At 40.8% G+C, this 13,136-nt stretch overlaps 1 protein-coding gene across 1 annotated transcript; it reads right to left on the bottom strand.

Moving 5' to 3' along the window:
- Nucleotides 1-66: 66 nt before the first annotated feature.
- smyd2a (SET and MYND domain containing 2a) lies at nt 67-12,515 on the bottom strand. The gene is made up of 12 exons (XM_084356937.1): nt 12,242-12,515; nt 10,910-10,973; nt 10,337-10,447; nt 9,343-9,403; nt 7,844-7,971; nt 7,092-7,159; nt 6,572-6,674; nt 6,295-6,405; nt 5,353-5,473; nt 5,014-5,188; nt 3,193-3,301; nt 67-3,068 (listed from the first exon to the last, which is right to left on the bottom strand). Exons 1-12 carry the CDS (start codon nt 12,412-12,414, stop codon nt 2,985-2,987), a joined length of 1,308 nt encoding a protein of 435 aa, XP_084213063.1. The 5' UTR covers nt 12,415-12,515; the 3' UTR covers nt 67-2,984.
- Between the last annotated feature and the right edge of the window lie 621 nt (nt 12,516-13,136).

The following is a 13,136-nucleotide window of genomic DNA, read 5'->3' as shown; positions in this document are numbered from 1 at the left end:
CATCTTTGATAGTTCTCACTCTCATTAATGGATAAAAAAAATTAAAAATAAGTATACATAGCAAAGCACTTGTCATACTGTCATTTATTGAGATCCACTGACATGGTACAGAAAGAATCAGAGGCTCACATTATTGTTTTGCATTCCACTAACACAACATTCATGCCTGATAAAGAAACAGTTCATTACAGAAATGGCAGAAAACATCATCTGGGTTTCCTTTCATCTGGTTTCATACATGCAGCATGAGTATGGATTTCACCGTTTATACCCTTGTGCCAAAGGTTTTCATCTTTCATGACATCACAGAAAAAAGTCAAACAAATCATATGCATGTTCTCGGAGTATGGCCAGAAATTAAACGTGCGCTCTAGTCTGGCAAACAGAAGATTAAGATGTTTTTTTGGTTTCTGCAAACCAGCCTACAAAACGTCTTTTCATTGTGTCGTTCCTTTGTAAAAACATCCACAAAAAGTAAACGTGTGGAACAGAGCTGCTGATTGGTGCTTTTGGATTACCTATGCAAAGCTGTAAGGCAGACAAGTTCTGGATGTGTTTTTACAGGTGACGCAAAGAGTCATCAATGCAGGAGTTGCTACAAACGTGACCACAGGCAACTCATAACAACGGGCCGTTTCCAACCCGCAGTAACCCACATTCATGTGGTGCATAAAAATTGCATCGATATTAAAGGAACAGTTCAGCCAAAAATTTAAATTTAGTCATTATCTACTCAGGCTCATGTAGATGGAAAGTCAGGTGGAGTTTGGTTGTCCACAAAATATTTCTCGAGCTTCACAGCAAAACAGCGTATCAGCATTCTCCTAGGGCTTCTGGAGAGATGGAGTACGGCGGACAAGCTGTGTGGAGTCGTTTTAAGTCCCCATCTACTTCAGTTGTTTAGGATAACGCTGCCACGCTGTTTTGCTGTGAAGCTCCAGAAATGTTTTGTGGACTACGAAACTTCACCCTACTTTCCATCGGCATGAGGGTGACTACATAATGACTACATTTTCATTTTGGGGTGAATTTTTCCTTTAAAGAGGGAGAAGCTACAGGTATTATAAAGAAGAAAATAATTACATCTGTGACTTGTGTCAATAGAGGCAGGTCAACTGTCTAGTCTCAAAAACTTATAAAAATGAAACAAAATGTGCTTACTGGTTTGCCATTTTGACATCATTTTGTTACAGAAAATTGTACAAAATTTTAGTGCAACAAGAACCCTTAAGTAAGGCCCAGGTGATGATCTTTGCATTGCCTTAACCTTCAACTTTTTAAGGCCTCCTTCGCACGCTGCATGCTCACTCTTAAGATCCAAAACGGCAACAACAAAGAGTAAGTCCTGTTGCCTTTCATGTGGTCTTTCTAAAGACTGATTTAGTCAAATCTGCAGCAGAGAGAACTACTGTAAAGCTGCTCCTCCTCCTATTCAGGGTCAGGGTCTTTTGAAACCATTAAACAGGCAACATTTCTATCATTTATGACCAACCACGTAATCAACATGATTTTCTTAATTTCACTGACACACATATTATGTGTATCCATCTCTGCTGGAGGTAACGCTTCCTTTAAAAGTTGCCATGTTGGTAAAATTTGTCATATATTAAGATCATCTCAGTCTGATAAACTTACCAGAGTTCAAACATGAACTCTGGATTAAACCAGAGATTAAAGGGAGATGCACTTTCACTTGTTGACCATAAAATTTAAAGTGTATGAAGAGGATGATATCCCCCCCTCGTTATCACTTGTGTGAAAAGTCAAAGGTATATCCTGCTAAGTCATACTGTATCACTGATGCTAAGGTGACTTCATCCCCAGGTTTAACGATGCTTCTGAGAAAAACACTAAAAAAGGTACAATAATGCATCTCTTGATAAAAGGCAACAAAAGCTACAGTGTTGCGCCTTTTTTTCCTGAGAGCAAAGGGGCTCTGATCCAGGATCATTGGTTATGTCGTTGTAGCGACGTCTTCACTCTGAGGTAAACTGGTCTCAAATCAGCGCCCTTGATTAAGGATACACTGTGAATAGAGAATTATAGCTGGTTCCTTGTCAATCAAACCCATGGCCCTTTTGGTCAACAAGCCTCATATGAAAAAAAATGAAATACAATAATAATAAAACATGCAACACTTCTTCTGGTTCTTAAAACAAGCAAAACATACTGTAAGACAAGCCCATCAAAACACTGGTTATTCAGTCAGGAATAGTTCGTTGCATTCTCTTCTCCGTTGCTACAGAGGACCAAATGCATGGTCAGTCGTCTTTTTTTCACAGTTTAAACATGAATCAATGAAGCCAGAAACTCTGCTGCTGAATATTTGATAGAATTAAAATGCAGAGGATGCGATTTAAGTAGTAATGCCCTCCGTAACACCTACTAACCAGTTTGTACAGAAGTCCAAACCATTAAACAACTGCTATGGAGCGAAGCTGTACAGCCAAAACTGCTGCCAAACACATGAACGGTGGTGAAACAGTCTGTTGATGGGTCGCAGAACGTAGTTAATTATTTTAGACTTACAGAAAAAGGGGGGCAAAATTCCAGAAAAACTGCAGAAAATAGAGTTGCCGTAGCCGTCACATGAAAGCTTTGTTTCGTCCAAAAGGATGCTTTAGAGGCAGTATTTAGGTTTTTCTTCTTTTTCCACTGATGTGATGACATTTTTTAAAAACATGAATATAGCTGTTGAATGGGTTTAATGAGCTTCAGCACACAGAAAACAACATGTGAAGTTTAAGGTTAGAATTATAGACGGGAACGTAACGTGGTCATCCTCAGCCAGAATATGTTGACAATACACATGAAAAAAGAAAGAGACCCTTCCAGAGAGAGGCATGACAAACACTGGAGTGGGCGACAGAAAGGCAGAGGTATAAGATGTGTGGCATGCAGTTGTGTTTTTGTTGTCTTCGGAGAGGTTCGTCAATTAAGCACCTCTCTTCGTAATCTTTTTTGCTCCTCCTGCTGCACCTCGTTTACTTCTGCTCCTCGATTTCTCGTTTGACTTCAGCTACATAATGGTGATCTTTCCCATGAGCCACCTCCATGATGGCAACTGCCTGTAGACAGAAAAAAAAACTGAATTTACAATCATTTCAAAAAACAAACTGCAAATTTAAATGTGTATCTATCTTCACTTTGCCTTTTTAAAAACACCAGCTGACCAGATATCTGTAAATGTACCTTCTTCAGAGCTCTGACTCCTTGTGTCTTCTTCTCCAGCCCCAAATACAGACGTCCCAGTTTCAGATACATAGACGCCACATTTAGAGAGTAGGCTGGGTAGTGAACACTGTAGAGAGAATATAATTTATGCATCAAGCTTAACAGTGAATACCAGAGGAAACAAGATATGATCTATAATTAATGTTACATCTAGTTTTGTTGTAGTGCTACAAAAAATTAGAATATATCAAGCTGGGAGAGTACAGCAGTAAAAGATAAAAGATATACCAGATGTGGCTGAGTGCTGTGTACCACAGAGGGAAAATGAGTTTAGCGTGTCACGTATAAATATAACATGTTGTAGTGTGTATATTGTAGGTAGCACTAAGAACAATTCATGAGAAAATAGGTTATGCTGTATTTAAGTGTATGTAGTCAGTAAAACATGAATAACATCATTCTGAGCTGCAAAGTGCAGTTTAAAAAATGATTAAAGAGAATTAAACCTCATAGAGGTCTGCAGCAAATCTCATTACATAACTGGGGGGAGACAGGAACTGTAACCAGACAAGCCAGATGGCTTGTGAAACAGAACCAGTTCTTAAAAACGGTCCGGAAAAGGGCAAGCACGTAAAAAAAACCAAAAAAAAACAAACATCTGTTTATTGCCGTCTATCACAGGCTAACTTTAACCAATCACGCAGTAGGAGAGTGGTCCCAACAGGGGAGCCAGGTGGTAAATCAAACAAAAAAATTCAAGAAAATCCAGTTCTGATAACACTGATGCTACAGCAGCAGCTACACTAACCTCTAATGCCAAGCTCACTCTACAGGATTTAAGCCCTGATCTTGAGTTGCAGACAAAAAGCCCAAGATCAGAGGCTGATCGGCACACCATGAATGACGATCGGTATGTGTGAACATTTCAAAGACATGATCCAGGAGCTCGGGGACAGCTCGCCAGCATGTCGCTACACTGGCTAAATATCTGGTTGAGTCGCAAACGGGTCGGGGAGCGAGCTACAGATAGCGAGAGCAGACACTCTCGTTTCTCCCTCTCTCCCCTGATGACATCTGCAGCAGCTCTCTGAACCCAGTCTTCTCACATCTGTGTATGGAGCGGGCACAATAATAGACTACAGTTTCTATAATATAGACACACAAGCTGGTCAGTATTTGTAGCTGTGACTTCTTGCTGAACCACAGTTTGAGCTGGCAGTTTCTCGTTTTCACTGCGATAATAATCCTCACTGCCCATCATCCTAATACATCCTCTCAGTCATATTGTTTTCTTTTTCTTCTTTGTTTTTTCACTGCAAATCAACACGAAAAACTACTTGGACTGCGTCATTCCTGTGTCAGGTCTCGTGTGTGATCTTGTAATGTGTGACCCCCTGTCACTGATCAGTCATGAAGTGTGCGAAGCATGACTCCAAGACTACAGATAACAAGACAGAGAGTTGTTACTGTGAGCAACACAGGGATCGGACAACTTCAAAAGTCTTGCAGTGTGGCCAAGGCAAGAGCCGGATTTGTTTGTTGTTTTTTGTCCAAACCACTGTGGTTCAGCCACAAGCGCGGAGCTTGAAGCCTGGAAAGACTGAACCTGAAAATTCATCTGGAACGATAGGTAAACGGGACCATTCATCAAAGCACTGCCTCCAGAAATCTGCTTAGGTTGTAGTTCTAGTGCATACAGGCTCATCTAGAGTGAGGTCTGAAGAAGTGAGATCAAATTCTTACTGATGGGGTGACTGGCAAGACTGCTGCTGTACAACTGATTGACTTATCTTACAGGATGTATTGTACCTGCACCAGATCCCTTACAGATCACTTTACCTGTATGGCTGAACGATCTTCTCTCCGTAGCTCATAGCTCCATCCCAGTCCTGCATGTAGAGACAGACGCCCATGGCCTGATACATCATGTGCAGCATGTAGACGTTGGTGTCTGCAAATATCGCTCCCATCTTCTCTTGGCTGAGCTCACACATCTCCAGCAGCTCACTGGGGGGTGCCATAGAGTCAAGGAATAATGACACAAACAATATGCTAAAAGAAGAGGAGGTCGGGAAGTAAAAGGTTGTCCTTGATAGAGACAGAGGAGGAAGGGAATCAGAGAAAATGGAAACAAGAATGTGAAAAGGAAATACAGTTATGAGCGGAGGAAGAGGATATTCTTGTAGTGCTTGGCTCTCCTGAATTCCTCGATTACATTTTTGGCATAAAGGACCATAGATCGGATTTCCTCTGGCTCTGGTGGAGAACTCAGCTTCCTGATCTCCATTTTTTCTTTATCCTGGAAAGAGAGGAAAAGAAATCATAAAGAGCAGGAAACAGATAGTTACGGATCTGTGCAGTAACATATCATACAGAAGATACTCTAAAGGTTATGTAAAAGTACGGTACAGCAGAGACAGCTCATACTACTGAACACACTCATTCTGACCACATGCAGTGTGTTAACACTGGAATAGTGACAACAAACAGTTCTGCAATACATCTGTTTGAATAGGGAACTAAATATGATGTATGAGCATGACGTTGATTTATTGTCTCATGACGGGAGCTATGACTTCTGATGAAAACTACTTTTAGTAGCACCACGAAGATCTCAGAACACATAAACAGTTCCTATTTTCAGAAAACATGTTGGTTTCACATTGTCTACGTTACCAAATGCAAAAGTATCAGTAGTTTTCCAAAGTCAAAATGATAGTAGACACACGGTGTCACCAATCTTCTCTCATGTTCTGCCAAAACAACATATACTATGAAGAAAGGTGAATGAATGATAATGAAATTGTTTTGAATACAAAGTGTCTTTTGATTCTCGACATCCTCCAAAACACACAGGTTTTATTTTCTGTCCTCATCTGGGGCTGAATTGAAAGTGTCTGGTTTCTACAGCTGCAGTATACACAGTATATAAGCGTATGTAGTATGGAGTGTACATGTATGTGTAAGGTCAAATCTCAAACAAAGGAAGGCATGTGAGACACCAATAAATTTCTCACGTCAATGGAGGCAAAAATGTTTCTGCCACATTAACATTGTATATATCAGTGATTAAATACTTTATAGAGCTGTATGAGCCTGAGAAAGACAAGTGAAAGGTACCTTGGACTTGGAGGTGCACTCAGTACACTGGCATGTGAAGAAGTAGGAATCTAACAACCTCTCTTTCCTGTCCTCTGTCGGATAGAGCAGGTCGATGTAACTGTTGAAGATCTACAGTGCAGAGAGAAAGGTGAAAGACAGAAAGAAAAAGTCATGTCATGGTCCTTTTGCAAGAATCAAAATTAAGAATGTATATAAGAATCTGTATTTCTTCCTGATGTATGTGGTCTCAAACTGGCTGTCACTGAGAAGCATCTTTGTTACAGCGTTTACTTACCTCGTCTCCAGGGTTTATCTCTTGAACAGCTCGGACCTCAGCCACTGTGCCTTTGTAGGTCACTATGACATTCGGGCTACAGCTGTGATTCATCAGCGCTACACTGTAGGGAAGAGAGGAAGGAGGAGAAGCACAATAGCTTAAGAAAGACTTGTGAAATCACAGAATCGTAATAAAATCACCACATTTAGCAGCTTTGCGATGGTGGGACTACATGATGGTTTATGTATATGCTACGCTGACTATAAAAAGAGAACAATTAAACAAATCAGATGTAGATGTCATATACAAGAGGTGGTTGATAAGTTCATGGCCTAAGGAAGAAGGAGATGAATTATACAGCTCTCGTTTTATGTATGTGCAATGGAGTGATCACACAGACAGTTTTAATTTAATAACTCTTGTGGTATTTCTCCCTCAAACAATCAGAAATTGCAAGAGAAGGAGATCTTACAATGTCAAATACAGCCCAAATATCAGTAGTTCAATACACTGACGAATGGATGAACTGTATACTTACTCTGGAAAAACTGCTGATCCCAGATGGGAGAGCTCCTCATCCTCTATGGTAAAACCATTACAGTTAACCTGAAGACAGAATAAAGGCCGGAAAGAGAAGGAGGGATGGGGCAAGAAAGAAAGCTGGGTGAGTAACACGATGATACAACTTGCATCACCCTTTATTCACTTATGCTGTAACATCCCCTCCACAGAGGAGGAAATCCGGTAGTAGGTGACTGAATGAAGCTGTGAGATAAGAAGAGGCTGATGGTGTAGCATGAAGAGAAAATAGACAGCAGCTCTGATGGACAGATCAAATTAAAAGAGCTAAACACTGCATAATTAAACAGACTGGACAAGCGTGTGTGTGACACAGATCCTAGTTTCACCTCAACATGTGCTTAAATGTGTATCTGCAAACAACTGCAGGGACAGCTGGGGATAATGTAAGGGCAGACAGATTACAAATATGTGTAACCGTACGCATGAGTATGAGCAGTGTGCACATGAATACATGTTATATATATTTGCACACTGTGGGTTAGTGTGTATGTTGCAACCTGGCATGTGTTTTCACAGAGCAGGAGAGGTAAACACCTGTCTGTTTGTCAGCCAAAACCTCTGATGCTCTCCTGATCAATCACACGACAGTAACAAAACACACCCAAGATCCTGGATCCTTGTTGGAACAGGATTTGGGTTTCTGGTGACCATTGTTCTACAGAGAACTAGTACTCCTTAAAAAACCTGGTGTTGTCAAGTTTGTTTTACCTGTGCAAAGAGCTCAGTGAGAGCCTGATCGTCGGGGAGGTCACTGATGTGTCTGGAGTAGAAGTGGTGCAGGGCTGCAATGTCTGTCTGGTTCATCTCCTCCTTCTCACTGTCCATCTTATCTAAATCTGGAGACAGAGGAGATGACAAAGAAAGAGAAGAACACAGAAAAAAAGGACATGTAAAGAAAGTCAAGATCTTGAATTAGAAGAGACAAACTCACAACTTTGTGAGTTATAAGCTCATTTTCTTGAGCACAAAATCGAAGGCTCCCAACTCTGGATTTTAAATGTCGTTAAATAGTGTGTCTGTGGATGTGTGTAGACATCGCAGGTATTACTAACAGCCCTTAAATCCAACAGAAAATGCTTTTCACGTTTATACATAAACATCCAATTCTAGGAGTATCAAGGACTTTCCATGTGCTAAAATTCAAGGACCCAACACAGCATAGCTTGACAAGGATCCATGTTGAAAGATGTTGCAACACTGAGACATTTATAAAATGAAAACTAGCAGGCTTTACAGAAGCTCACAGACAACAAATAAAGAGAGAGAGATGCTTCTCAACTGTGCCGCTGTCACAGTGATGAAATATCAAGAGCTTCAATCTCTATTCTAGCATAGTAAATAGTAAAGTGTGGGATATGCTGTTGCTATAGGCCATGTGTCATTGTCAGTCACACGCACTCGCAGTCTGGTGGCAGCAGGCAGCAGCTGGTCACTGATTTGCTTTGTGAGCATGAGAGACAGGTGTGAAGGTTAATTCTGTGACAATCCTCTGATGACACATCTGAGCCTGAAACAACAGCTCACACTAAATGATAATACCAAACACAGCAGAGAAAACAGTTTGTGGGCACTTAGACGGGCAACAGTCTTGTTTTTGTGCGTGTTTGACAAATACAATTTTATCAATTTACAGTGTATGATTAGGATTATTGGGAGCAGCCTAACATGTATTTTCAGGGCTTATATTTTATATAATCTGAAAACCACAGTTGGGTGAGCCTTTGTTTAAAAAGGCACCATAGAAACAAAACAGAAAACACAATAATAATGTTATAAATCTGACTGTGTGCTTAAGTTTCCTTTCTACAATTCTTTACTGTTGTTACGGGCTGACATAATATATATGGATCAAATATATCATCTAAAAGCTTTGCAGTACAATCATAGTCTCCCAGAGAAGAGGGTTGAGTACCTTGCTCAAGGGCACAGTGGCAGTGATTTTTAAAGAAGGGGAAACATGAAATTACAGCACCCAGAAGCTTGGGATTTGAGTCCCCAGAGCTCTGCAGAATCGGAGTGAATGAAAGAGACAGAACGAGGACTGGAGGCTACAGCAGAGGATATTAATAGACACACTGCTACAACTGCAGAGACACAGAAAGATCGCACACACACACACACACACACTGCACCATGTAACTAAAAGTGCGCGCAAATGTAACTAAACATGCGCGCTCATGTATTCATACACACACAGACACACTTACGGGCTTCAAACTCTTTGAGCAGCAGCAGCCTTTCTGAAGGGTCTCGCTCTGTTGTGACTCTCTGAAAAGTGAAACACGTGAGATTAGTTAAGTCAAGACAGCAAATCACACAAAAATACAATACAAATGAAGTACAAAATAACCGAATGTAAGACCAATAAGGAATAATTAATACATTATAATTAAACAACAGCAGGTAAGCATGCCTGGATGATGGCAGCACAATACTTTACTTTAAACTGAGGAATCATTACTTTATGTTGATTAATTGTTTTTATTAACTGGGTCAAAGGGCCAATCTGAACAAGTGAATAGCAAAAGACATGACACCCGTGACAACTATGATATTCACGCAAAGGTATTCAAATGACACTGAGATGAGTGAAGTCAATACATCGCTGTTCGACTTGCATAAAATATGGTTACGCTCATGAGATTAACTTATTATCAAGCAGCCACTTATTTTATTTGACTTTTATCTTCTTTAAAGTTTGTTTAAAGTTTCTAAAGAATTTCACATCGCACCTTTCAGCCATCAGCTTTCAAATACAGGCTGAGTTTTCACTGCATTTATAAATTACATGAACCTCACAGGTATAACTAGTAACATTACAATAACATTAGAGCCCATGTCTTCCCGTCTCTCTCTCCCTCTTTCCTGTCTGACTCCCCTAGCTGTCCTATCAAAATAAAGGCTAAAGGACCAAAGAATAATCTTTAAATAAAACAACAACAACATTACAATTTCAATGCGCATTTCCAGTTGTTTTTCTCTTTAGTCTTTGATTTAGTTTGGTTTTCAGTGTCATAAGCATTACAACCCTTCGATTAAAAGTTTAAAATGTGCTTTCTTAAATTTTTAAGCATCTCAAGGACACAGTATTGAATCCATCTTCTCTCTTTGTGTTAAAACTTTGCTACATAGACATACATGTTGTTCCCAATTAAAAAAAAGACTGAGAAACATTTCCACCCCTGCTTCTTTTTACTTTACCTGTTTTATGATTAGTCTAGCGACCAGTCTGACAGTCTCAGACGGACACCAGTTCTCCCCATAGGCAACCATAGCTACACACTCCAGCTTATGCATGGGCCAATCACCTCTCTGCATAAACACACAAACACAAAAAGACACAAATAACGACAGTAAGCAACCCTCTGTTATTACAGCAGGACAATAAATGAAACAACAACTTCAAACACAAAAAGCAAGAAGCTGAGGGTAACAGGGAGAGAGAATTAAATGAACACAGTGGGCACGAAGTGTATGGATGCACAGACTGTATTAATGAAAAACATGATCTCTGTTCTAGTTGGCCTCCAGCTGACTTCTTTAGCAAGTTTATCTTTAAGCTTTTGGGCTGTTGTTTATTTCATTATCTGCTCTGGCTTTTTTCACTAGGTATGTTAATAAGAATGGTCAAAAATTATGTGAAATTGCATTTGCATTACGTACACGAATGTCTTCCACAAACCTAGGGAAAAAGCTGTTTACTGTAGCAGTAACATGTACTCAGTCTGTTCTTTCCATACTCACAAGAACAAAAGAAGCAGCGAGCCCTCTTACCTGACAGTCGACATTGCAGTAGTAGGCTTGTTTACACTTGCCACATTTAAAAAGATCTTCTCTCCTGTAATGACATGAAGACACAACACGTTACTCCACCACAGCTGTGAGAAGTGGACTGGGGGTCATCTACATGAAATACCACAGTTATTTCTGCGGAGACGTCTCTTCTGGACACTTTCCAGCTGGTTGATGTGAGATTAAATTAAAACTTTTACTAACAAAGTTGTTTTCCAAAAACCAAAACTTTGATTTTGTGCATGATGGCTTGATATACATTAGAATAAGAAGCTCCAATTAAATTCCTCACCAGTTCTACAAACATTTACAGAGCATCTTAATAAAACAAAGGGTCATTTTGTAAACCACAACGGATTAAACGTCACTGTTACAGGAGTCACAAAGACGTCCACCCCCCTCAGTTCACACATGCACCCCTGGCCTTCTCATCTCCTCTCCTCTCTTGGGACACATGGACAACTATATTTAGCACCCTAACCTTTTACTGCTCTACAAACCTGAATGGCAGCCCGGGTAGGACGCATGTGCATGTATAAAAGTGAGTGGGTGGGTGTGTGAGAGGGAGCTAATTTGACTCTAAAGTGCCTCAAAAAGTAGGCAAGCTAGAGGGCAAGACCTTAAAAGCACCAGGTTAACCTTTCTGTATGTTTTGAACACATTGTGCCTGCACACACCTACACATGTCAATACTCTCTGGATGTTGTAGGCAGGACTCTCAACCACTTAACATCCAACACTGTTTGACTGAAAACTACACACAAATGGATCAAATTCAGGTTACCATCATGTTCTTACCATGAATGAGAAAAACTCTTAACTTGAAATAGAGGCAGACTCTTGTCATGGCTTTCAGGTGCATAAAAGCAACAGAGTGTACATAAACAAAAGGCTAAAAATCAGTGAAGTGTTCCTTTAATTGAGTATACAACCTGTGCATGCGAGTAGCCTGTTTAAGACAGTGTACTAGCATATTAATAGGCTCATTTCGACTACATGAAGCTTGTTGTACGTGAGTACTGACATCTTTTTCAGACTCTCCGGACTCTGCAGTGCTCCAAACAAATGCTGCAGTGTCAGTCAGGTGAGCTGCCTCACCGCACTGACCCATTTCAGTCTGCAGCAGCTCGGTAGGTGTCCAGAGGTTCACAAGCTAACCTAGCTAAGTGCTGAGGTTAGCCAGCGCTGGACTGGACTGGACACATCACTCTCTCTGCTGCCGCTGCTTTAATTAAGCTAGGCTGGAAGAAAGCCTGAGGCTAACTGTGACAGAAGTGTATTTGTTCCAGTTGTTTCAGAGAGGTGAGATGTTACCTGGTGAAGCAGTGCTCACAGTGCGCTCCTCTCTCATTCACTGTCAACACGTAGGAGTAGGCAGGGCAGGCGAAGACCAGCTCCCCCACCGCGAAGTGCCTCACCGCCCGCAGGCCTCGGCCTTTGTCCGGGCTCAGGAACCTCTCCGTGCCCTCTATACCTTCGTTCTTCATGGTTTCTTCTGTTTGCGGCTCTTCGGGCAGACAGTACCGACCACCACCTGTTTCTGCTGACTGCTCTAATCAGCTTCTGTCTGAGCTGCTGCCCGCTTCTTCTTCTGCGCTGCCGTGTGTGCGCGGCGTGGCTCTCAACGCCCCCTGCTGGACAAGCGGCGACACGGTCCGAGCCAATACAGTAATCAATGAATGCAGGCTCTGACTGCACTGGGGCTGCAACTAGTAATGATTTCTATTATTGATTATTCCACTGCATAATGTCAAAACAAACAAATAAATAAACAGTCTAAAATGTAAAGATTCTTCATTTACTGTCATCTTTGATAAAGAAAAGCAGCAAATGTTTGACATTTTTGCTTGAAAGTGACTGAAACGATTAATCCATTATCAAAACAGTTGGTGATTCATTTTCTTACAATCCACCAGTCGACCAGTCTGTCAGCTCTACACTATAGCGGTCTGCCCCAATATAAAAAGCGACCAGACGTGCCAACATACATAATCACTGCATGCTTGTGTGCTCTGCCTGACCATGTCCCCTCTGGACCGGTCTTACCTGCATGTGTCTCCACTTATGGGGCGCAAAATCTGAAAATTTGGTTACAATTTTCTAACTGATGCATTTTAAATTGATTTTGAATGCTACATATTGTAATGTATTGCACATGCTGTCATTTTTAAACCACCTGGGCTGCTTCACATTGTTTTGTATTAATTGT

The sequence above is a fragment of the Pagrus pagrus genome (assembly GCF_965226575.1).
Source record: "Pagrus pagrus genome assembly, chromosome: 1".
In the NCBI taxonomy this organism is placed as follows: domain Eukaryota; kingdom Metazoa; phylum Chordata; class Actinopteri; order Spariformes; family Sparidae; genus Pagrus; species Pagrus pagrus.
This window is presented reverse-complemented; position numbering and strand designations above follow the sequence as displayed.